Below are 25768 nucleotides of genomic sequence, written 5' to 3'. Positions count from 1 at the left end.
TGCCACGTGCCCGCCCCTTTCACCAACCTGTTTATGTCCTCTTGAAGTCTATCACTATCCTCCTCACTGTTCACTATACTTCCAAAATTGCTTCTGTATAATCATATAATAGTACTTGGCATCACTCTGCAAATCTTATGACCTGATATATATATAAGCCATATATACTGTTTGTGGCTCCCTCACCAATATAGAAACTGTATAAAAACACCTATTATTTGACAAACTCATCACTACAGGTCTCTGTTCTCAAATAATAGCACTTTTACTCTTCATAAACTGTATCCTCATGATACAACAGACTACTAGCTTAATCCTCTAGAATCCAGTGTCAAATTAGGTCAAAAAATGATACCATTCTATATAATCAACTCTAGAATTGTGTGACTGATTGGAATTACACAAATATATTTCCTTTCACCATCAGAGGGACTGGGTAACACTATTCTCTCATGCAAACTACTCAGCTGTATTATAAATACTGGCCTGATTATTTCCCAGTAATCAACTGCAATTGTTTTCAATAATTATGCAGGTTTTGATCAGCTATTAATCTTTCAGTGCTGTTGCCTTCATGAGAGTTCACTGGCCATCAGAATCCACACTGCCAGCTGCAGATGGTGAACAAGAGAAAACTCCACACTGCCACAATGATCTAAAACTGAACAAAACTATTTCAGTATGTATGCACACTATAATAAGAAAAGACATCTTGGAGTGATTTCTAGTCTGCAATTCCATTTAGTTCAGGTGGAAGTGACAAGGTGCTTGAGCTTTGTGGTTTAAGACAAAGGCCCTGAATTTGCGGTCGGAGGCGAGTCTCTGGAGTACGCCTCTGACCAGCGAAATATCTATGAACTTACCTCCTGGCTCCAAAGCTACGGAGAGTTCGGGTCTCGGGCCGCCAGGCATATGCCTGCGTAAAGGCCCACGGAGCCCAGGGACGCAGGCGGTTCGGAAGCGTCCCTAGGATCACGTGGGCCAGGTCCCCCAATGAGAAAAGAGGATTCCATTGCAGTCATTTCTGAACGGAATCCCCTAATGACGTGCAATGGAATCCCCAAATAATTAACAATTTAAACAACTGTAATAAATATAAATGCTCTTATTTTCAAATTTAATTAAAAGTCTCTTAATTACACCAAATACAATAAAAATTTAACTTTTTGAAAAATAATTCTAAACATTTTAATCCGGGCCAATATTTGCATAAACTAATTGCGGAACATTTAGGGAACAGTGATCATAGTATCATAAGGTTTAGGTTAGCTATGGAAAAGGACAAAGAGCAATCTAGAGTCAAAATACTTAACTGGAGGAGGGCCAATTTCAGTGGGTTGAGAATGGAGCTGGCCCGGGTAAATTGGAATAGAAAATTGGCAGGCAAAACTGTAATCGAACAATGGGTTGCCTTTAAAGAGGAGATGGTTCGGGTACAGTCGAGGCACATTCCCACAAGGGGGAATGGTGGGGCAACCAAAGCTAGAGCTCCCTGGAGGACGAAAGAGATAGAGATAGAGAGTAAGATAAAGCAGAAAAAAGGGGTATACGACAGATATCAGGTTGAGAATACAAGTGAGAACCAGGCTGAATACACAAAGTTCAGAGGGGAAGTGAAAAAGGAAAGAGGGGCAAAGAGAGAATGAGAATAGACTGGCAGCTAACAAACGAAATCCAAAAATCTTCTATAGGCATATAAATATTAACAGGTAGTAAGAGGAGAGGTGGGGCCAATTAGGGAGCAAAATGGAGACCGATGCATGGAGGCAGAGGGCATGGCGAAGGAACTAAATGAGTACTTTGCATTTGTCTTTACCAAGGAAGATGCTGCCAAAGTCATTGCGAAAGAGGAGATAGTTGTGATATTAGATGGGATAAAAATTGATAAAGAGGAGGTACTAGAAAGGCTGGCTGTACTTAAAGTAGGTAAGTCACCAGGACCAGATGGGAAGCATCCTAGGATGCTGAGGGAATTAAAGGTGGAAATTGCAGAGGTACTGGCCATAATCTTCCAATCCTCCTCAGATACGGGGGTGGTGCCAGAGGACTGGAGAATTGCAAATGTTACACCCTTGTTCAAAAAAGTGTAAGGATAAACCCAGCAACTATAGACCAGTCAGCTTAACCTCAGTGGTGGGGAAGCTTTTAGAAACGATAATCCAGGACAAAATTAACAGTCGCTTGGACAAGTGTGGATTAATTAAGGGAAACCAGCACAGATTTGTTAAAGGCAAATCATGTTTAACCAACTTCATTCAATTTTTTGATGAGGTAACAGAGAGGGTTGATGAGGGCAATGTGGTGTACATAGACTTCCAAAAGGCATTTAATAAAGTGCCACATAATAGGCTTGCCAGCAAAGTTGATGCCCATGGAATAAAAGGGACAGTGGCGGCATGGAGACTAAATGGGCTAAGTGATAGGAAACAGTAGTGCTGAACGGTTGTTTTTCGGACTGGAGGAAGGTACACAGTGGTGTTCCCCAGGGATCGGTACTAGGACCACTGCTTTTCTTGATATATATTAATGATTTCAATTTAGGTGTACAGGGCACAATTTCAAAATTTGCAGATGACACAAAACTTGGATGTATAGTGAACAGTGAAGAGAATAGTGATAGACTTCAAGAGGACATAGACAGGCTGGTGGAATGGGCAGACACATAGCAGATGAAGTTTAATGCAGAAAAGTGCAAAGTGATACATTTTGGTAGGAAGAACGAGGCGAGGCAATATAAACTAAAGGATACAATGCTAAAGGGGTGCAGGAACAGAGAGACCTGGGGTTTGTGTGTGCAAATCTTTGAAGGTGGCAGGACAGGTTGAGAAAGCGGTTAAAAAAAAAAGCACCTGCACTTTATAAATAGAGGCATAGAGTACAAAAGCAAGGAAGTTATGATGAACCTTTATAAAACACTGGTTCGGCCTCAACTGGAGTAGTGTTTCCAATTCTGAGCACTGCACTTTAGAAAGGATATGAAGCCTTTAGAGAGGGTGCAGAAAAGATTTACAAGAATGGTTCCAGGGATGAGAGACTTCAGTTACCTGGATAGACTGGAGAAACTGGGGTTGTTCTCCTTAGAGCAGAGAAGATTGAGTGGAGATTTGATGGAGGTGTTCAAAATCATGAGGGGTCTGGACAGAGTAGATAGAGAGAAACTGTTCCCAATGGCAGAAGGTCGAAAGGCAACATGTGGAAAAACTTTTTTACGCAGCGAGTGGTTATGATCTGGAATGCACTGTCTGAAAGGGTGGTGGAGGTAGACTCAATCATGGCTTTCAAAAGGGAATTAGAGAAGTACTTGAAGGAAAACATTTTACAGAGCCACGTAGAAAGGGCAGGGGATTGGGTCTAGCTGAAGTGCTCTTGCAGAGAGTTGGCACGAGCTAGACAGGCCAAATGGCCCCCTCCTGTGCTATAACCATTCTATGATTCAATGATTGCAGCGTCTTTGTCAGTCTGCTGAACGTTCGGTTATTAGAGCGAGCCTAGGACCCAGCACTGAACTCAGCGCTGACGTCGAAGTTCGCTGAGGTGACGTTAAGTCGGCGTTGCACGCCAACTGATGTCACCTCTCTTCATTTACATGTCCAAGGCCAGCGCTGCTATCGACAGCATTAAGGCCCTCAAAAAAATGGCAGCCGCTGAGTCCCACGCCAGATAAGGGTGCTGGAGTGGCGGTCGCCATTTTTTGCCAGGACTGCAGCACAAATGGGTGGCGTTAAGTGGCCCAATTTCTAGGCCCTTCTTTCAATACGAGACACTTCTCTTTTCTCACTTAATGTCAGAGGTTTCCCTTTAAACCACTTAGCAAATGTTAACACTGATGATTTTGCTAATTCTCTCGTTTCTCAGTCTAATTTAGGCATTATCTAAAACTCAATTCTCCATTTCAGACCTTGGGTCAGATCAGGTGCTGTGTACACAGGGTGTTAACATCACTGTCTCATTAATCTTAGCACAACAGCACGAAGAATCATCGCCCAGAAATCACGATTCAGGACATTGGCGGACAGAAGCTTAATGCACTCATTATGATACTCTTCTGTCCACTATTATTATCAGAGGCATAAACCATTTAAAATACACTGACTTAACCAGCTGAACCATTGAGAATCTCCAATATTTACAAGAGTAACAAAACATATTCTTTGCATCATAGTAATTAAAATAGCTCACGGTGGCATAGTGGTTAGCACTGTTGCCACCGGCCTCGGGTGACTGTCTGTGTGGAGTTTACACATTCTCCCCGTGTTTGCGTGGGTTTCCTCCCACAGTCCAAAGATGTGCGAGTTAGGTTGATTGGCTATGATAAATTGACCCTTAGTGTTAGGGGGATTAAATACGTGGGGTTACGGGGATCGGGTGGGATATGTGTTGGTGTAGGGGTTACGGGGATCGGGTGGGATATGTGTCGGTGCAGGGGTTACGGGGATCGGGTGGGATATGTGTCGGTGTAGGGGTTACGGGGATCGGGTGGGATATGTGTCGGTGCAGGCTCGATGGGCCGAAATGGCCTCTATCTGCACTGTGGGGTTTCTGTGATTCTGTGAAAAACATGTCACATGCCTGTCCAGTAACATCACTAACAATAATATTTAGGCTCATTCAGTAGAATATATGAGATGAGATTATGTGCTGGTATTTAATTCCTTATATGAAACATTTTGGTGCACTGCTGTTTTACTATACTGGTGAAACAGTCACAATTAACAGAGCAAGTTTAAGCGATAATTTCTACTGGCAATAAACATTGACCAAGGCCCTTAAAAGGTGATATTTTATTTTGTTAGCTGTAGTGTCCGTGTGTAGACAAAGACACTGAAGACAGGAGTTGGTTCATAGGTATTTACTAAGCAAGTCTGGGGGGGTTCTAAAGGATATACACAATACACAGGCTTATATAGCCCAAGTGGCAATTACCGGCATTACGCACACCTGGGGCTCTTAAAGGCACATACACCACAATTTCTCCCCTTCTAGCTAACTAGTACATCATATTTTAAATAATTATTAATTACATGTTATATGCAAAATAATATACATTGCTGTATTAATTAATTATAGGTTAGTCTCTCAGGAGGCTTCCTGACTCGGTCCGGATAACGCCTCGGGGGTGTAGTAGTTTCTGGTGGTGTAGTAGGTTCTTCTGGCAAGGCTGATTCGGCTTGAAGGCCAGTGTCGGGTTCATCGGGTTCCAGTATCACCGGATCGGAGGTAGATATGGGTATCTCTACTTCATCGTTAGATGTATAGCGTGGTGGTGTAGGTTGTCCCTTTTCGGATGACTTGATGATTTGGTCAGCATGGCGCCTTATTATGCTTTCTCCGATGTCCACGGTATACATCAGTGGTCCTAGTCGTGTGCAGATAGTTCCAGGCTGCCATTTCTCGGTACGGTAGTCCCGGGCCAAAACCGGTTGGCCTATCTGGAAGGCCCTAGTTGGCCTTTCATTCATGCCCTGAAACTGCCGGTTCTCCACGTCCCTTCGGATGTTGGGCTTGACCAAATCCAGCCGGTATCTTAGGTTTCTAATGTAGAACATCATGGCGGGAGTTTGGTTTGTAACCATATGTGTTGCATTCCTATATGCAAATAAGAAGTTATCCACCTTGTGCTGAAGTTTTATGTCTTCATTACCCATGGCCTTTATGGCCTTCTTAAAGGTCTGGACAAACCTTTCAGCCAATCCATTGGTGGCGGGATGGTATGGGGCGGACGTGTAGTGCTTTACCCCATTGTTCTTTAAGAACTTTCTGAATTCTTTGGACACAAATTGCGGTCCATTATCAGAACATATCTGTTCCGGCAGCCCATTCCTGGCAAATATGGTCCTTAATACGGTGATGGTTTTTTCCGTGGTGGTGGAGGACATCTTTATTACCTCCGGCCACTTGGAGTGTGCATCAACTGCGATTAAGAACATTGAATCCATAAATGGACCAGCAAAGTCGATGTGCACCCTTTGCCAGGGAGATGAGGGCCACTCCCATGGATGTAGAGGGGCCTGTGGCGGAGCATTTTGGACCTTCTGGCATCCTAGGCAGCTCTTGGTCATGTCTTCGATGTCTCCATCGATACCTGGCCACCATACAAACGCCCTAGCTAGGTTCTTCATTTTCACTCCACCCAGATGCCCCTCGTGAAGCTCCTTTAGCACTTTATCCTGGAGTTTGGGTGGAATCACCACTCTGGATCCACACATCAAGGTTCCTCGGCACACTGACAGCTGTTCTCTTCTTTGCGAGAATGCTGGCAACAGTGGTTCGCCAGGTGCTGGCCATCCCTTCATTGTTAAATCGTAGACCCGTGAGAGAGTAGGGTCATTTCTGGTCTCCCTTTCAATGGCAGAATTTGTCACCGGTAGACATTCCACTATGGTAGAGTGGAATATCTCTACTGGGTCTACTGTAGGTGCCTCTTCTATCGTTGGCAACGGCAGGCGCGATAAACCGTCAGCATTCCCATGCTGTTTTGACCCTTTGTATTCAATGTTGTATTGGTGTGCCCCTAGAAAAAGGGACCACCTCTGTAGTCTTTGTGCCGTCATAATGGGGACACCTTTCTTAGGGTTGAATATGGAGATGAGGGGTTGATGGTCAGTCAGCAAGGTAAATTTTTGTCCATGTAGGTAATGGTTGAATTTCTTCACTCCCCATACCAGGCTGAGTGCTTCCCTGTCTATCTGGGAATAGTTACGCTCAGCTGAGTTCAATGAGCGTGACGCAAAAGCTATCGGCTGTTCCGAGCCATCAGGGAATCTATGGGACAATACCGCTCCTATGCCGTAAGGGGATGCATCGCACGCCAGTCTGATTGGTAGTGATGGGTTGTAATGAGCCAAAACTTTCTCGGATGTGATTAAGTCTTTACATTTATGGAAGGCACGTTTACAGTCTTCGTTCCATTTCCAAATCACTCCTGTGTGTAGAAGATTATTAAGAGGGGGTAGAATAGTTGATAAGTTCGGTAAAAATTTATGATAGTAATTTATTAATCCCAGGAATGACCTCAATTGTGAAACATTTTCAGGTGCTGGGGCTTTTATAACTGCTTCAATTTTTTCAGGTGACTTATGCAACCCTTCCTTATTCATTATGTGGCCACAATATATCTGATTTTGGAAAAATTCGCACTGGGGCGATTTGCTCGTAGGCCCCGTTCTTTCAGCCTAGTGAGCACCTGCTCCAAATTGGCAAGGTGCTCGTTGTCGTTTTCTCCTGTTATAAGGATGTCGTCTAGGTAACACTGAGTCCCCGGAATCCCTTGCAGGACTTGCTCCATAGCTCTTTGCCAGATAGCTGGAGCTGATGCTACTCCAAAAACCAGTCGATTGTACTGGTACAGGCCTGTGTGTGTGTTTATTGTGAGATACTTTTTAGAGGTCTCCTCAACCTCCATCTGTAGATATGCCTGTGCCAAGTCAATTTTTGTGAAACGTTTTCCTCCGGATAGTGAGGCGAAAATATCTTCTATCCTCGGAAGAGGATACTGTACCGTGTGAAGGACCGGGTTTACAGTCACCTTAAAGTCCCCACAGATGCGAATTTTTCTCTGTTCCTCAGTTATTTTTCAATGCTTTTTTCATGACTGGAACGATGGGTGTTGCCCATTCGCTCCAATCTATTTTGGATAATACGCCTGCCTTTTCCAAATTCTCCAGCTCTGCCTTGACTGCCGGACGTATTGCGTATGGCACCGGTCTTGCCTTAAAAATTTTTGGAATTGCTGCATCTTCCACTTTTATTGAGGCGGTGATGCCTTTCAAGGTTCCTAGTTTCTCTTGAAACACTTCTTTGGCGTTGGCCAAGATGTCTTTTAATCGTTCAGGTATGATGTCATCATTGTTTTTTTCCTTACTGGTCACCGTCAGTGCCTGAATGGAGTGCCAGTCTAAACGTATCTTCCTTATCCATTCACGTCCCAACAACGGTGGACCACCATCTTGTAGAATGTATAAATACAACTTTTGTATTTCTTTGCCGTTGTATACCACAGGCACCTTTATTTTTCCTTTGGGGTATACTTTCTGCCCCGTATATGTTTTTAAGATAACGGATGTGTCTTTTAGAGGTATATGCGAAAATAGCCTCTCGTAATCTCGTCGATTTATTACGGTTAGAGCTGATCCTGTATCTAGCTCCATTTTAACTGGGGACCCTGCTATTATGAGGGTAACCCAAATGGTCTGGTAATCTTCATTGGCAATTACATTATGTAATTTGAGAGAGCTTAGTCTCTTGTTTCCGGAGTCGCTATCGCTCTTCTGGTCTTTGGAGCTACTGTCCGTCATCATTTGTACCTTTCTGTGCTTTTCCTTATTGATTCTTTTCCCGTTAGTGGATTTTTTATTTTCAGATCGGCATACACGTGGAATGTGTCCCATCTTTCCGCATCGCCTGCATGCTTTTTCTTTGAACCAACAATCCCTCTGGTCATGGTTGGATCTGCCGCAGCGATAACATCTCTCGAAACCCCGTGTCATTTCATGGGTGCCGAAGTCCTGTGGCCTTTGCTGTATCTTTGCCGCTCCTATTGCACTGAAAGCCTTGTCCAGTGTTAAATCTTTTCCAGAAGAAACCTTTTTTTGTGTTTCTACACTTAGGGGATCGCAGATGAATTTGTCTTGCAGAAAATCTGCCAGTCCTGCCTCGAATTGGCAGTGTAGGGTATCAACCATCTCCTCAAAATTCTTGTCCATCGGTTCGGCTGGAGTGATTAAGTTGCGTAACAGCTTGTATGTTTCTGCGCCCATTAGATCCAGAAGCACTGAAGCTTTTTTTTCATCTTCTATTCCATTTGCGGTGCAAAACACCTCCACTCTTTCTACATATGTGGTCCAATCCTCTATCTTGTTATCAAAAACATCAATATTGCCAAAGTTAGGCTCTGTTTCGTTATCAAAAGCATCAATATTGCCAGACTTAGGCATTTCAAAAAAGATATGGCGCTTCCCGTGCTTTTTTTTTTCTCTCTGTAGCAACGATATGGCGCTTCCTGCGCTTTCCCACCGCTGCTACCGATAACAACGCTGTTTTACTGTGGTTTCCGTTTATTCACTGTTGGAGACTCGTTCCCGACGGAGGTCTAAACGCTGACCTGCTTGCCGCGCCGGCCGTCTCCCGAGTGCACCCTCCCAGTCCGTTATTGCTTGCCTCCGATTTCGCTGCCTGTCTCAGCTGTAGAGCCCGCCGCTGGAGCCCCAGCCTGACGCCCAGGAAGGATTAGCGCAGTACCTGCCACCAGCTTGGCCAGCTGGTGAAACCACAGTTTCTATTACTTCCTTGAGTCTTCTGGACGCTGGAGGAATCGATGTCCTTGAGGTGCTGCCGAATTGCAGGTAAGTCCGTTTCCACTTCGTCGCCACTGTAGTGTCCGTGTGTAGATAAAGACACTGAAGACAGGAGTTGGTTCATAGGTATTTACTAAGCAAGTCTGGGGGGGGGGGGGGGGGTTCTAAAGGATATACACAATACACAGGCTTATATAGCCCAAGTGGCAATTACCGGCATTACGCACACCTGGGGCTCTTAAAGGCACATACACCACAATTGCACTTAAAGGCACATACACCACATTAGCAAAACAGATGAATAGCAGCATTCATGGATTTTCCTAATACCGCACTCAGTCAATACACAAAACCTCCATTCCTCTACATCTTTATCTCATTTGTGCAATCAATTTTCCAATGAGTTTCTTCCTGTCTCATACCAAGTGCAACCAGCAGCTAACACCTCTTACCTTTAAGGGTTTAATCCTCCTTCGACTATTGATCATTTTGGCCGAAAATTGCATCCCTACATCTTCTCCATTATTAAAGCTGCATCGGAGAAGACTTGCTAAAAACAAATTCTCCTGAAGAACTCTTTAGTCTCTATAAAGCCAAGCTTGTCCAAGGGTTCTGTACTGCGTCACAGAAGTTTATGGCAGAGGAGGAGGCCATTTGGCCCATCGTGTCTGTGCTGGTCGAAAAAGAGCTATCCAGTCTAATCCCACTATCCAGCTCTTGGATCCGTAGCCTTGTAGGTTACGGCACATCAAGTGCATATCCAAGTACTTTTTAAATGTGACAAGGGCTTCTGCCTCTACAACCCTTTCAGGCAGTGAGTTCCAGACCCCCACCACACTCTGGGTGAAAAAATTCTCCTCAACTCCCATCTAATCCTTCTACCAATTATTTTAAATCTATGCTCCCTAGTTATTAACCTCTCTGCTAAGGGAAATAGGTCCTTCCCATCCATTCTATCTAGGGCCCACATAATTTTATACACCTCAATTAAATCTCCCCTGAGCCTCCTCTGCTCCAAAGAAAACAACCCCAGCCTAGCCAATCTTTCCTCATAGCTAAAATTCCCCAGTCCTGGCAATATCTTCGTAAATCTCCCCTGTACTCGCGCTTCGAGGAACTTAAAGTAATTAAGATCAGTAGAGAAAAATTACTTTAGAAACTATTGGGACTAAAAGCTGACAAATCTCCTGGACCTGATGGACCTAGGGTTCGAAAAGTGGTGGCTGCAGGCAGGGTCTTCCCCTTCTGAAGGAATGCTGACTCCTGTTAACTAGGTCATTGTTGTACAGATGATCCCCAATTTTATTCATGATAATCAATCCCATTGCTTTACAATGGGTCTGTTGTTACCTCAGAATCAGAGATTACAGCACAGGAGGCTATTCAGCTCTTTGAAATGAAATGAAAGTGACGAACTTAAAGTAATTAATTAGTAAATAAAAAGTACTGGAGAATGTAATGGGACTAAAAAATGACAACTCCTCTGGACCTGATGGTCTACATCCTAGGGTTCTAAAAGAGGTGGCTGCAGAGATAATTGATGCATTGGTTGTGATCTTCCAAATTTCCCTAGATTCTGGAATGGTCCCAGCGGATTGGAAGGTAGCAAATGTAACACTGTTATTCAAGAAAGGAGGGAGAGAGAAAACAGGGAAATAGAGGCCAGTTAACCCGACATCAGTTGTCAGGAAAATGCTGGAATCCATTATTAAGGAAGTGATAACAGGGCACTTAGAAAATTATATGATTAGGCAGCGTCAAAGGAAATGGTGTTTAACAAATTTATTAGAGTTTTTTGAGGATATAACTAGCAGGGTAGATAAAGGGGAACCAGTGGATGTAGTATATTTGGTTTTCCAAAAGGCATTTGATAAGGTGCCACATAAAACATTGTTAAACAAGATAAGGGATCATGTGGTTGGGGGTAATATATTAGCATGGATAGAGAATTGGTTAACAGTCAGAAAACAGAGAGTAGGGATAAATGGGTCATTTTCAGGTTGGCAGGCTGTAACTAGTGGGGTGCCGCAAGGATCAGTGCTTGGGTCTTGGCTATTTACAATTTATATTAATTACTTCGATGAAGGGACCGAGTGTAATGTATCCAAGTTTGCTGACGATACAAAGCTAGGTGGGAAAGTAAGCGGTGAGGAGAACACAAAGAGCCGATAGACAGGCTAAGTGAGTGGGCAATAAAGTGGCAGATGTAGTATAATGTGGAGAAATGTGAGGTTATTCACTTTTCTAGGAACAATATAAAAACAGAATATCTTTTAAATAGTGAGAAACTATTAAATCTTGGTGTTGAGAGAGATTTAGGTGTCCTTATACAGGAAACACAGTCAGCATGCAGGTACAATTAGGCAGGCAAATGGCATGTTGGCCTTTATTGCCAGGGGGTTGGAGTACAAGAGTAAGGAAGTCTTACTACAATTGTACAGGACTTTGGCGAGACCAACCTGGAGTACTGTGCGCAGTTTTGGTCTCGTTACCTGAGGAAGGATATACTTGCCTTAGGTTCACTAGATTGATTCCCTGGAGTTTAGAAGAATGAGGTGTGATCTCATTGAAACATGCAAGATTCTGAGATGGATTGACAGGGTAGATGCTGAGAGGTTGTTTCCCCTGGCTGGAGAATCTAGAACTAGGGGGCACAGTCTCTTGATAAGGGGTTCGGCCATTTAAGACTGAGATGAGGAGGAATGTCTTTACTCAGAGGGTTGTAAATCTTTGGAATGCTCTGCCCCAGAGGGCTGAGGATGCTCAGTCATTGAGTATATTCAAGGCTGAGATCGATTTTTGGACTCTAAGGGAATCAAGGGATATGGGGATCAGGCGGGAAAGTGGAGTGAGGTTGAAGATCAGTCATGATCTTATTGAGTGGGAGAGCAGGCTTGAAGGGCCGTATGGCCTACTCCTGCTCCTATTTATGTTCTAATATCTTTAACAGCTTTCTCACGCTCATGGACAGGATACAAGAAAAAGCTTATTGTCCGATAGGATTTGTGATGAGAACTGAAGACATTTAGACCATTTACAGCACTGATTTTGAAAGAAGAAATATTTAATGACAAGGAGTTCAGCCTAGAGGGCCTAAAAACTTGTTTGCCCCAGCGTGCCAGCATGAACTGGGTGCAGGGACCGATCCTGCGCCTTAACAGGTAGCCCCGAGGCACACCCGATTTTGGACCTTGGGTCTCACTTCAATGAGACTGGCAAGCTGCAGAGTCCTGCGAGAGGTGGCAGGCAGTGCCACTTGTTTTAACAGAGCCAGGAGCAGCTCATTCAGATAAGTATTGTTATCTTGCCTTTTTGGTGGCAGCCTGCAGCGGCACCTTTAAGGATCGCTGGTTAGGCTGCATGTAGACTTGGTTTTCCTGAATGGTGCCTGTAGAGGGGAGCTCAAACAGGTGTTATGCCCCTTATTTGCATATGCAAAGGAACTAACGCCTGTTTCAAGTGTGGGCCTTGGACACTTTTTTTTGTCTATACCAATATGGCATGTGATGCACCTTTGGCTCGTAATGAGCTCGCGCTTCCTGTCTGTGATATTAGAGGCTTAGGCACCCTTTTAGATCTTGAAAAACAGGTGTAGCGCCATCCAATTTCTAGGCTGTGAAGTCAGCAACACAATTATCCAGAGGTAGCAGCAGCCTCACTGACGTACAGCCTCATTCAGATCGAGAAACACTCAGGAGGCTCACTAATAGGCTGGTTTACCCTCCTAGCTGTATCACAGTTTGCAAAAAGCATGAAATAACTTCTAACGTTGCTGGCATAGTTATATATTTGAAATCTCAAATTTACTTTAATGAAATTGCCCATCAGGTAGGATGAAAGAATTACTCTTAGCATACAAATAACAGAACTAATTTCAGTGTACGGAACTAAGACAAGGGCCCAAATAATTACAGGTTTCATCCACAATAGATATAATTAAATAGATCAGTGTGAATCAGAAGATGATCATTTAGACATACCAAGCAATACTTTCCATACAAGAATACGATACATGGAGGGAAGAGGATAGCGTTGAGCAAATGTGCAGAGCTTCTCAACATCTGCAAAACACAAATTTTTAATAAATTAAATTATAGATCATATTTTATCTTGAATAGAATTGATATACAAGTGTTTGAAGCTTGGTTTACTAGTGTGTGAACACATTATTCATCCTATCAAATACAAAGCCTCTCACCAGAACTGTGAAAAATGGTTTAATTTTTTCCAAAACAAGCCTCAGCTATCGAAAACTGGACTTCAGACTCAGAACAAGACGAGAACATGTCAGTGCGCAACAGACTCCACGTGCACTGCTAATTCATCAATTTACCCAGCCCAGAACATGGAGTGTTATAATGAGGCCATCTCACCACCAGTTTTAGTTTACGAGTATAGTAGTTCTATCACTAGACTAACAACCCAGAGGACATGAGCTCAAATCCCACCATGACAAATTGTGAAACTGAATTAAATCAAGGAATAAATGGGTAAGCACTAGACAAATTGACCAAAAAAGCTGCCAGATTGTCATAAAAAACACAACTAGCTCACCAATGTTCTTCAGGGAAGGAAACCTGTCACCGCTCTCCGGATTGGCCTACACAAGTCCTGTTCCACACAAGTGACTCTTGGGGCTGAATTTTAATCTGGAAGAGCGCGTGGGTTTGGGTACAGGTGGGGAGTTAAAACCAGCTAAATGGACAGTGCGTGGGGAAGCCGGCTCCAACCCACCGACTTCCGCATTTGACTGGAACACGTTGGAGTTGTGCGCACACAACCGCTCAGGAGAGGCGGGTTGTCAATTTCCATATGCTAATCGCTCAATTAAAGTGATAATGACACAATGTTTTCAGTTTAATGTCGGGTCCACGGGTTTCCTGAAACTCGTTAATGAAACCAAGGCGAGTACACAGCGGTAATTGAGTGGGCTGAAGCAATCCCAGGCAAAGATGCCAATAAATATTCAGTACTCACAGCTGCTTTCTTACCTGCTAGTGGAAAGGGGTTTGTTCACATTACTTTTGCTGAGATGTTACTTTGTACAATTTAGAGGTTACTTCCTACACTTTTAGAGGTTTGCTCCATCACATCAGGAAGGATGCTGCTCATCTTGCCTGAAATTGGTCCACAGATGAGGACCAAGATGACCAGCAACACTAACAGTACCCGCAGCAGCCTGCTGCTCACAGATCTGTAGCTGCACAACAGAGAGGGGCCAGCAGAGGCGCGCAGGAGGCACTACCCACAAAAAAGGGCCTACAGGAAGAGCCTCAGTTTCCTCGACATGTTTGTTGACACGACATGTCCTGCACTTCCATGTTTGAATCCCTCCAATCAGGTTTCCGCCCTTGCCACAGTACCGAAACGGCTCTCGTCAAAGTCACAAAAGGCCATCCTTTGTGACTGTGACAAAGGTAAACTGTCCCTCCTCATCTTTCTTGACTTGTTTGCAGCCTTTGCCATGGTTGACCCTCCATCCTTCTCCAACGCCTCTCCACCGTCACCCATCACCCTGTGCTCGCTGATCTACATTGGCTCCCGGTTAAGGAACACCTCGGTTTCAAAATTCTCATCCTTGTTTTCATATCCCTCCATTGCCTCGCCCCTCCCTATCTCTGTAATCTCCTTCAGTCCCCCCCTCCCCCCACCCCGAGATATCTGCGCTCCTCTAATTCTGCCCTCTTGAGGATCCCTGATTATAATTGCTCAACCATTGGTGGCCGTGCCTTCTATTGCCTAGGCCCTAATCTCTGGAATTCCCTGCCTAAACATGTCCACCTTGCTACCTCTCTTGCCTCCTTTAAGACGCTCCATAAAACCTACCTCTTTGACCAAGCTTTTGGTCACTTGCCCTAATTTATCCTTATGTGGCTCGGTGTCAAATTTTTTGTCTTAAAATACTCCTGTGTAGCACCTTGGGATGTTTTACTATGTTAAAGGTGCTATATAAATACAAGTTGTTGTTGTTGTTGAACACCAATGTCTCAGGAGGCTCAGGATGTCACGTCAGGTGGTGGCAGGTAGCTGCAGCCTCCTGCCCACACATTACAGCAGTCAAAGACACCATCGCCCTCAACTTTTTTTGCCTTCGGATCCTTCCACAGGGCTCTGCCGTGGACATATGCAGGCTTTCCCAGTCGGCCGTGCACAAATGCATAAGACAGGTCACTGATGGCTTGTTTGCCAGGGCCAGCAATTATGTCAACTTTGCCACCGGTGATGCCAGTCAGAATGAGCTGATGCTCGGCTTTGTAGCTCTGGCTAGCTTCCCACAGGTGGAGGGCGCCATCGACTGCACACACGTGGCAATCTGGACAACCCAGATCACCTAGGAGCATTTGTCAACCGCAAGGGTTTCCGCTCCATCAATGTGCAGCTGGTGTGCAACCACAAAAAGATGTTTATGCGGTGTGCATCAGATTCCTAGGGAGTTCTCATGGTGCTTTCGTCCTGTGGCAGTCCAAGCTCCCTGATGTCTTTGGACCTGGAAGCAGACTTCAGAGGTGGCTGCTAGGCGAAAAGGGATACATACTGCAAACTTGGCTTATGACAGCCGTCAAAAACCTGACCACTGAAGCCCAACAGCGTTACAATGAATGCCATATCACCAATGCATGACTGAAGATGCCTGGACAGATCTGAAGGCACCTTTCAGTACGCACCAGCCAGGGTCTCCAAATGGTCGTGGTTTGCTGTGCTCTGCACAACATTGCGCAACAGTGAGGCTTGGGCCTGCAGGAGAAACAAGGCGAAGAGCTCAGATCCTGTGTGGCTTCAGCAGAGGTAGATGCAGGCTGCTCATATCCCAGCTCTGACTGCTGAGATGCTCTTGGCCGACGTCCTCAGGGATTTGGAGCCCGTGAGGACACCGCCAAAGGCTGCTCCACCTGCACATCAGCTTTTGCCATCATTCCTCTCATGGCCTAGCCGCACTTCACTGCTACCACTGTGTTGGACAACACTGTGGTGCAGATCAGTGCGGCCCTGTAAGACTAAGACATCGGTATCTGTCAACCTATTTAAGGTGGTAGAACATGTTGCCATTCAGAGTCTGCACGGTGGTATTGAAGGCGCGCATGAACTCATTTGATTGGAGCTTATGACAGTCCATGATGTTGGCCGCTCTACCCATGGAAGAAGACATCATCTCAGTTGCCTGTGTCATCACTCTCTCATGCTCGAGGTGGATTCCAATCTCTCTGCTATTGTGGTGATTCCACTTTGAAGGCCTGTCAGTGCATCACACATTGTCATCTGCTACTGCTCAATGATTCTCCTCTTTATCGACAGCCTCCAAGGTACAGCCTCTGTGTCCAGCTGAGCAGAGCTTGGAGGGGGCTGCGGCCGCTGATGCGGACTCTCCACTGCTGTCCCTGTGTCCACCATCAGCTCTTGCTTACTTGTGAAGTGTGAGCCACCAGGTGAAAACCTGACTATCTGCCTTACTGGTCCCACCGAAGTGTAAGTATCTGAGCTGGTGCATGGTTTGCTCGAGTCCTGTGAAAGTGCACCCTCGGAAGGACTCAGCTCCTCTGAGGAATCGCCGTCAGCGACCTCCACCTACTTCTGCCGTACATGTGAAGGCCCAGTCGGAGATAAAAGACATGAATTAATTCCGTCAAGAATATGTTGCAAGTTATTATGAAGACAATCATATTACCCTCGCTGTTGAAATTAACTCAACACGACTGAGTACCGTATGACATCACACAGAATCACAGAAACCCCACAGTGCAGATAGAGGCCATTTCGGCCCATCGAGCCTGCACCGACACATATCCCACCCGATCCCCGTAACCCCTACACCAACACATATCCCAGTAACCCCACTTATTTAATCCCCCTAACACTAAGGGTCAATTTTTTTTTATCATAGCCAATCAACCTAACCCGCACATCTTTGGACTGTGGGAGGAAACCGGAGCACCCGGAGGAAACCCACGCAAACACGGGGAGAATGTGCAAACTCCACACAGACAGTCACCCGAGGCCGGATTCGAACCCGGGTCCCTGGCGCTGTGAGGCAACAGTGCTAACCACTATGCCACCGTGCTGCCATGTGGGAGGCTTTTATTTAATTGTGTAACTAGGTAGCTGGAAGCTCCCCTTCTCCAACGGTCAGGGACACCGAAACCCCACTGATCTCCAGTGCCTCCGCCTCCGCGCTTGTTAGTTGAGAGATGTCTGGAGGGTTCCCTCCAGTTTTCTCCCTCTCCCTGGTGTTATGTGCTCTCTTCTCCTGCAAGGAGGGAGAGAGCCTTATGAATGAGTGTAATGGCATGTGTTCATCCAATGGGTGGAGTGCATTTGGTGAGGATGACTATGAGGGAGAGGCATGACATTGCACAAGGATGGGGCTGAGTGAGAATGGTGGATTGATAGATGGGGATGTGAGGAAACGTATGTGCTGGAGTAGGCTTGACAAGGTAGGGTAAGGTGACGCGCACAGCAGGATATAGGTGAATGTGTCACAGTACTCACCATTCCTGACCAGCTTATGCCATTAAAGTGCTTTCTGCTTCGCACTACGCCCCTTTTTTTCTTTTATTCGTTCCGGAGTGTGGGCATCTGCTACTGACCACCTCCGTTACCGCCAATCACGCCTTCTTGGTGTCAGCTGCAGGCTTCTTCCTCCCGTTGGTAGGGATCAGTATCTCTCTCTGGCTCTTCACAGCCCCTGGCAGCACATCCAGGGAGACGTCACTGAAATGAGACGAAGCCTTTGCCCTCTGGAATCCATTCTGCCACTTGCTTCTCTTTTCTTCCCACCTGCAAACTACTTCAACTTGCATGTTTGGAGTCTCCCTTTAAATACTAGAGTTTAGATTGCGTCATGCGGGACCACATCACGCCTGCTGCTGCTAATTGAACGGGAATCCCGGAAATAAAATGATATTGAGGTTGCCAAGTTAAAAAGCCACTGACAGACACGCTGCACCTACTGCCAGGTTTCCCGCGCGCTCTCACACCTCACACCCCCACTCCCAACGCGTTGTAAAATTTAAATTGAAGCCTTAATTTCCTGAGGGGAGCAAACAAGCCACTCAGTTGTTACAACAATCCCACCATCAATATAAGGACTGCAAGGCTTCACCACCTTTTTGGGAAAACTAAAGGTTGGTTATAAATCCAGCTTTGCCATCAAGCCCACATCCCGAGAGCAAATTTTAAAACATTTCCATCAGGTAATCAGCATCAATAAATCCAACCCTCAATTTGCTGTTGCACTGCAATTATTTACCAAATGTACATACCTATATAACCATTTCTTATGTATCAAGGGAAGAATGCAAAATGATTATTGCAAATATTTTTGCAGGTCAGAAAGTACAAATTTCACAAACTTTTTAAATCTCTTTTTTCTCCATTCTTCAAAAGGCAAATTTATGTTTGATCACTCATTGGGTCAGACTTTGGAGCACCAACATGCTTCACCACCAGCAATTTCAGATGAACTTTTCGTTTACTACCAATAGCCTGAGTTAGCAGTATTATATTGAATCATGTAAATGCTCCAGGCTTACCTAACGGATCATCCTTCAGCAGAATCTCAAGGGATTTCTTCTCTTCAACACCACGGAACCCAACCTTTTCATAATAATGGGAACGAAAGTTTCTCTGTGGGTCCTCAGCCATTTTCCCACTGAAAGAAACTGCAGTAGCGACCAATGTTTCTTAATCAAAGCCGCAGAAGTCTTGTTGCAAGATCATCGAATCAGTCTGCTGCAATTTAATGACCAGTAAAACACTTTAGTGGGATATTTAACATACCACTTATGTATATAGAAATAGCACCAAGTAAAATTACAAACAATTCTGCAATTCCCAGATCAGCCATCTATCACCAAAATCTACTAAACTGTGCAGCGCATACTGTTAACTAAATCACATAGAAGTAATTGGAAGAAATGTTAAAAACCTCCCAGAATAGCTAACTTTAACCAAAGAATGAAGATAAATAATGGAGATTGAAAGGCTATGCTGAACATGGCTGCCAAAGGTCACCATGTATGGATTATGCAGAATCAGCACAGGCAAACTCAGCCACTGAAAGCAACTGCTGGAAAGTGGTACAAAATTAAATGAATGCAAAAGCTGCAAAGAAGCCTGTACACAGTGCCAGGAAGAGTCTGGCTTCAAGGCTCACATTCTATAGATTACTAAATTGAATAAAGGAGGCTAAATGAGGAACACAAACAAAATGAAGAAATTGTCAAACATCAGGACCTGAAATAAGACAATTAATTATTCAAATCAGACAGATTTCTCCATCTACAATATATGCAGCGAGGCCTTCTGAGTCAATCACACGTGCACATTTAGTAACCAACATTACAGTTCATACACAGTGCCATTCGTGCAGAGTACTTAGAAAACGCATCTGACAAAACTGATTGGAGTAAATGGTTCACGATAGCGAATGGTTAAAGGAACAGTTAGAAATAAGAGTGGAAGTTAAAGTTTCTCTTAAAACTGAGGACAACAGATTCATGAAATAAGCCACAAGAAAAGCATATCGAGTCAAATTACAAAAATAAATTCATGATGCTATATTCCTGAAGCAAAAATTAAGAGCTATGGTGAGAAGCCAACTAGATGGTACTGAGATCAATCAAAAAAGCAGACTTACCGGAGCCGAAAGGTCTTTCCCTATCCCTCTATCAGGGTGAAATGGTCCTGTGCATTGTCACCACCCTAGAGGAGATAGAAGATGATTATCTGAGAGTAAATCGGGAGGTGAGATCACGATCAACTCAGCTAACTCTCACACAGAAACAGAAAACCAGGAAACTGTTGAGGATTTCACTCACTATTCGCCGACAAACCAGGCTCTGCAAAGCAATTTGTAAGAGGTAAATATGGGCACTTCAATATGAGTATGAGAACACGCATACCCCATGTCACACAAGTGAGGGTTCGGAGATGCTAGAATGTAATAAGGTTATCCCATATCTGTGGTCATTACTGGCAACATTGTTCCTGAAGAAGGACAAGATCGCATGGCTCTTTTTCAATAATCAGAAACTAAATAGACTGACAGAATCTGCCATTTCAGAGGACAGTTAACCGCACTGCAATCTGTTCTAGTGATGGTGGCTGAGGGATAAAGATTGGCCAGGTCATTGGGAGAAATCCCCTGCTCTTTAAATAGTGCCGTGGGATCTTTTACATCCACCCAAGAGGATTAATGGGGCCTCGGCTTAACATCTCATCCGAAAGGCAGCACCTCTGACAGCGCAGCACTCCCTCAGTGTTATACTGAAATGTTTGCTGCATTATGTGTTCAAGTCTCTGGAGTGGGGCTTGCAGCCATGACCTTCTGACTCAGATGCATGAGTGCTAACACAAAATCAAGGGAAAACACTTCAGAATTATTTTGAAAATATATATCGGACATCAGCACATTCAGCTGGTCCGAAAGAACAAATCTAATAGAATCCAGGAAACTTTGGTTTATCCGGAGGTTATATGTCCGGAATACTCGATCAAACGGCAAAAATCAGGAGCCGTTTTCTATAAGTTTTTTTTAGTTCTCGTTGCTTTTTTTTCCCCAGTCAGGCACTGCAAGGTCTGTAGCTATAGCAACAGCTTCAGCTAGAGATGCTTGCAGCTGCAGCCGACTGTTTAGAAGCTGTTGCTAAGCAACAGTGTTTGTTGTCAGATACGGAGGTGAAAACCTCCGTATGCTTCAACATTAACTTTGTATGTCCGGCAGTTTTGATAGATCGGCAACAGCTCAGTCCCGTCAGTGCCGGATATCACAAAGTTTCCTGTACTGAGCTATATAGCCAAAATAGTAGAGTACAATACAGAGGAAAGCATGTTTTTACCACACAGTGCTCTTGTCAAACCACACCGAGTATTCTGTCCAGCTCGGTTCACCAAGACACAAGCCCTGGAGGCAGTCAAAAGCAGAGCCATGATCAGTGTTATAAATCTGAGTTATGGAGATAGGCTGGAAAAAACTTGGGCTATTCAGCCTTGAAAGAAGCTCTCTGAGAGGTAATCTTATTGAAGTATATAAGATAGTAAACAGTAGTGAAAAGGTAAATCCAAAAATTATTGCAAACTAAATTGTAACAGAACAAGGGGAGTCAAGTACAAACGAGTAAAAGGACTAGTATCAGGAAGTTCTGCTTCACACAATGAGCAATCAATACATGGAATGGATATAGTAGAGAAAACCCAGAATCATTTGGGAAACCATTAGCTGTCAGCGTAGGGGAGGGCGAATATACATTGTTTCTACATGGAGGGACTAAAATGGGCCTAACATGTAATCATCTTGTGAAAGACTTGGAGATGGTTCGGGTATAGTCAAGGTACATTCCCACGAGGGGGAAAGGTAGGGCAACCAAAGTCAGAGCTCCCTGGATGACGAGATAGAAAGATGAAGCAGAAAAAGGGTGTGTATGACAGATGTCAGGTTGAGAATACAAGTGAGAATCAGGCTGAATATAGAAAGTTCAGAGGGGAAGTGAAAAAGAAAATAAATGGGGCAAAGAGAGAGTATAAGAATAGATTGGCAGCTAACATAAAATAAATCCAAAAGTCTACTATAGGGATATAAATAGCAAACGGGTAGTAAGAGGAGGGGTGGGGCCAATTAGGCACCAAAAAGGAGACCTATGCATGGAGGCAGAGGGCATGGCTGAGGTACTAAATGAGTACTTTGCATCTGTCTTTACTAAGGAAGATGATGCTGTCAAAGTCATAGCGAAAGAGGAGGGAGTTGAGATACTGGATGGGATAAAAATTGATAAAACAGGAGGTACTAGAAAGGCTGGCCTTACTTAAAGTAGATAAATCTCCAGGATCGGATGGGATGCATCCTAGGATGCTGAGGGAAGTAAAGGTGGAAATTGTGGAGGTACTGGCCATAATCTTCCAATTTTCCTAGATACAGGGGTGGAGAACAGCAAACGTTACACCCCTGTTCAAAAAAAGGTCTAAGGATAAATCCAGCAACTACAGGCCAGTCAGTTTAACCTCGGTAGTGGGGAAGCTTTTAGAAACGATAATCCGGGACAAAATTAACAGTCACTTGGACAAGTGTAGATTAGTTAAGGAAAGCCAGCATGGATTTGTTCAAGGCAAATCGTATTTAACTAAATTGATAGAGTTTTTTGGTGAGGTAACAGAGAGGGTTGATGAGGGCAATGTGGTTGATGTGGTGTACATGGACTTCCAAAAGGCGTTTGATAAAGTGCCACATAATAGGCTTGCCAGCAAAGTTGAAGCCCATGGAATAAAAGGGACAGTGGCAGCATGGATATGAAATTGGCTAAGTGACAGGAAACAGAGGGTAGTGATGAACAGCTGTTTTTCAGACTGGAGGAAGGTACACAGTGGTGTTCCCCAGGGATTGGTACTAGGAGCACTGCTTTTCTTGATATATATTAATGACTTGGACTTGGGTGTACAGGGCACAAGTTCAAAATCTGCAGATGACACAAAACTTGGAGTAATAGCAAACAGTGAGGAGGATAGTGATAGACTTCAAGATGACAGACAGGCTGGTGGAATGGGCGGACACGTTGCAGATGAAATTTAATGCGGAAAAGTGCAGTGTAATACATTTTGGTCGAAGAACGAGGAGAGGCAATATAAACTAAAGGGTACAATTCTAAAGGGGGTGCATGAACAGAGAGACCTGGGGGTATATGTGCACAAATCGTTGAAGGTGGCAGGGCAGGTTGAGAAAGCCGTTAAAAATGCTTACAGGATCCTGGGCTTTATAAATAGAAGCCTAGAGTACAAAAGCAAGGAAGTTATGATGAACCTTTATAAAACACTGGTCGGACCTCAACTAGAGTAGTGTGTCCAATTCTGGGCACCACACTTTAGGAAGAATGTGAAGGCCTTAGAGAGGGTGCAGAAAAGATTTATGAGGTTGATTCCAGTTAACTTCAGTTACATGGATAGACTGGAGAAACTGGGGTTGTTCTCCCTAGAGCAGAGAAGGTTGAGAAGAGATTTGATAGAGGTGTTCAAAATCATGAGGGGTCTAGTCAGAGTAGATAGAAAGAAACTGTCCACATTGGCGGAAGGGTCGAGAACCAGAGGACACAGATTTAAGGTGATTGGCAGAAGAACCAAAGGCGACATGAGGAAAAACTTTTTACACAGCGAGTGGTTAGGATCTGGAATGCACTGCCTGAAAGAGTGGTGGAGACGACTCAATCACAGCTTCAAAGGGAGTTGGATAAGTACCTGAAAGAAAAAAAATTATAGGGCTATGGGGAAAGGGCGGGGGAGTGGGACTAGCTGAAGCGCTCTTGCAGAGAGCCGGCACAGGCTTGATGGCCCAAATGGCCTCCTTCTGTGCTGTAACCATTCTATGATTCTATTCTATGGTTGCTGTTGACTAATACAACTCAAAAGTATCACCATATGATCACAAAGACTTTTTACTTTCAAAGTTTGTTACTTTGGTTATTTGTGTTAATAGTTTTTACATATTGAATAAGAATATTGCAATGAGTGAATATAAAGTAATTGCAGTGCAGCAGAGTGTGCGCACAATATTCAGTCAGTACAGGCTGCGGACAGTGCTCCGTGGCAGGCCGCGCTCAGGGGTCAGTAGCACCAAATCCTCCCCTAAACACACACCGAGGCATCATTCCAGCCGGCCATAACCAGGCCCGAGTCGGGCGGCGAAACTCGTTCCCACACATCGCTCGCACGATCGCCCCCGGACCCAACTCACCACTTCCGGCTCGACTCCCCGTCACCAGCGACCACCCGCCAGCCCGCGCCCACAACCGCCAGGCCCGCTCCGCGGAAATGACGTCCAAATACTGCAGCCGGAAGGGAGGAGCGAAAATGTGAGACACATATTGAAGAGACTTAGACACAACCAGACAGATAGAGACTGAAACACAGCCAGACAGATAGAGACTGAGACACAGCCAGCCAGATAGCTAGCTAGCTAGATAGAGACTGAGACACAGCCAGCCAGATAGATAGAGACTGAGATACAGATAGACAGAGACTGCGACACAGATACACAGACAGAGACTGCGACACAGCCAGACAGATAGACAGAGACTGCGACACAGCCAGACAGATAGACAGAGACTGCGACACAGCCAGACAGATAGACAGAGACTGCGACACAGATAGACAGAGACTGCGATACAGCCAGACAGATAGACAGAGACTGCGACACAGCCAGACAGATAGACAGAGACTGCGACACAGCCAGACAGACAGAGACGGCGACACAGCCAGACAGACAGACAGAGACGGCGACACAGCCAGACAGCGACGGCGACACAGCCAGACAGACACGGCGACACAGACAGACAGAGACGGCGACACAGACAGACGGCGACACAGCCAGACAGACAGACAGAGACGGCGACACAGCCAGACAGACAGCCAGACAGAGACGGCGGCACAGCCAGACAGAGACGGCGGCACAGCCAGACAGAGACGGCGGCACAGCCAGACAGACAGACAGAGACGGCGGCACAGCCAGACAGACAGACAGAGACGGCGGCACAGCCAGACAGAGACGGCGACACAGCCAGACAGCCAGACAGAGACGGCGACACAGCCAGACAGACAGACAGAGACGGCGACACAGCCAGATACATATAGACTGAGACGCAGCCGGACAGGCAGGGAGCGGGATATAGACAGGTTAAGTGAGTGGGCAAGAACATGGCAAATGGAATTTAATGTGGAGAAATGTGAAGTTATCCACTTTGGTAGGAAAAATAGAAAAGCAGAGTATTTTTTAAATGGTGAGAGATTGGGAAATGTTGGTGTTCAGAGGGACCTGGGTGTCCTTGTACATGAATCACTGAAAGTTAACATGCAGGTACAGCAAGCAATTAAGAAAGCAAATGGTATGTTGGCCTTTATTACAAGAGAATTTGAGTATAAGAGTAAAGACATCTCACTGCAATTATATAGAGCCCTGGTGAGACCCCACCTGGAGTATTGTGTACAGTTTTGGTCTCCTTACCTAGGGAAGGATATACTTGCCATAGAGGGAGTGCAACAAAGGTTCACCAGACTGGTTCCTGGGATGGGGGGGGTTATCCTATGAGGAGAGATTGAGTAGACTGGGCCTATATTCTCTGGGGTTTAGAAGAATGAGAGGTGATCTCATTGAAACATAGAAAATTCTTACAGGGCTTGACAGGGTAGATGCAGGGAGGATGTTTCCCCTGGCTGGGGAGTCTAGAACCAGGGGTCACAGTCTCAGAATAATGGGTCGGCCATTTAGGACTGAAATGAGGAGAAATTTCTTCACGCAGAAGGTGGTGAATCTTTGGAATTCTCTACCCCAGAGGGCTGTGGAGGCTTAGTCGTTGAGTAGATTCAAGACAGAGATCGATAGATTTTTGGATATTAAGGGGATATGGGGATAGTGCAGGAAAGTGGAGTTGAGGTAGATCAGCCATGATCTTATCCGGCGGAGCGGGCTCGAAGGGGCCGAATGACCTACTGCTCCTCTT

At 44.9% G+C, this 25768-nt stretch overlaps 1 protein-coding gene across 1 annotated transcript in view; it reads right to left on the bottom strand.

Annotated features, from left to right (window-relative positions):
- tbc1d7 (TBC1 domain family, member 7) overlaps positions 1-24114 on the bottom strand; it is a 60763-nt gene extending 36649 nt beyond the window's left edge. Inside the window, 4 exon segments of the mRNA XM_085988802.1 lie at positions 13274-13354; positions 18821-19019; positions 19927-19991; positions 24007-24114. Of these exon segments, the coding sequence (XP_085844928.1) occupies positions 13274-13354; positions 18821-18932 (193 nt within the window). The 5' untranslated portion in view covers positions 18933-19019; positions 19927-19991; positions 24007-24114.
- Positions 24115-25768: the final 1654 nt, after the last annotated feature.

The sequence above is a fragment of the Somniosus microcephalus genome, chromosome 5 (genome assembly GCF_052327205.1).
Source record: "Somniosus microcephalus isolate GS21.2 chromosome 5, FLI_Smic_1.0, whole genome shotgun sequence".
NCBI lineage: Eukaryota > Metazoa > Chordata > Chondrichthyes > Squaliformes > Somniosidae > Somniosus > Somniosus microcephalus.
The sequence above is the reverse complement of the archived record's forward strand: the minus strand, read 5'-3'. Positions and strand labels throughout refer to the sequence as shown.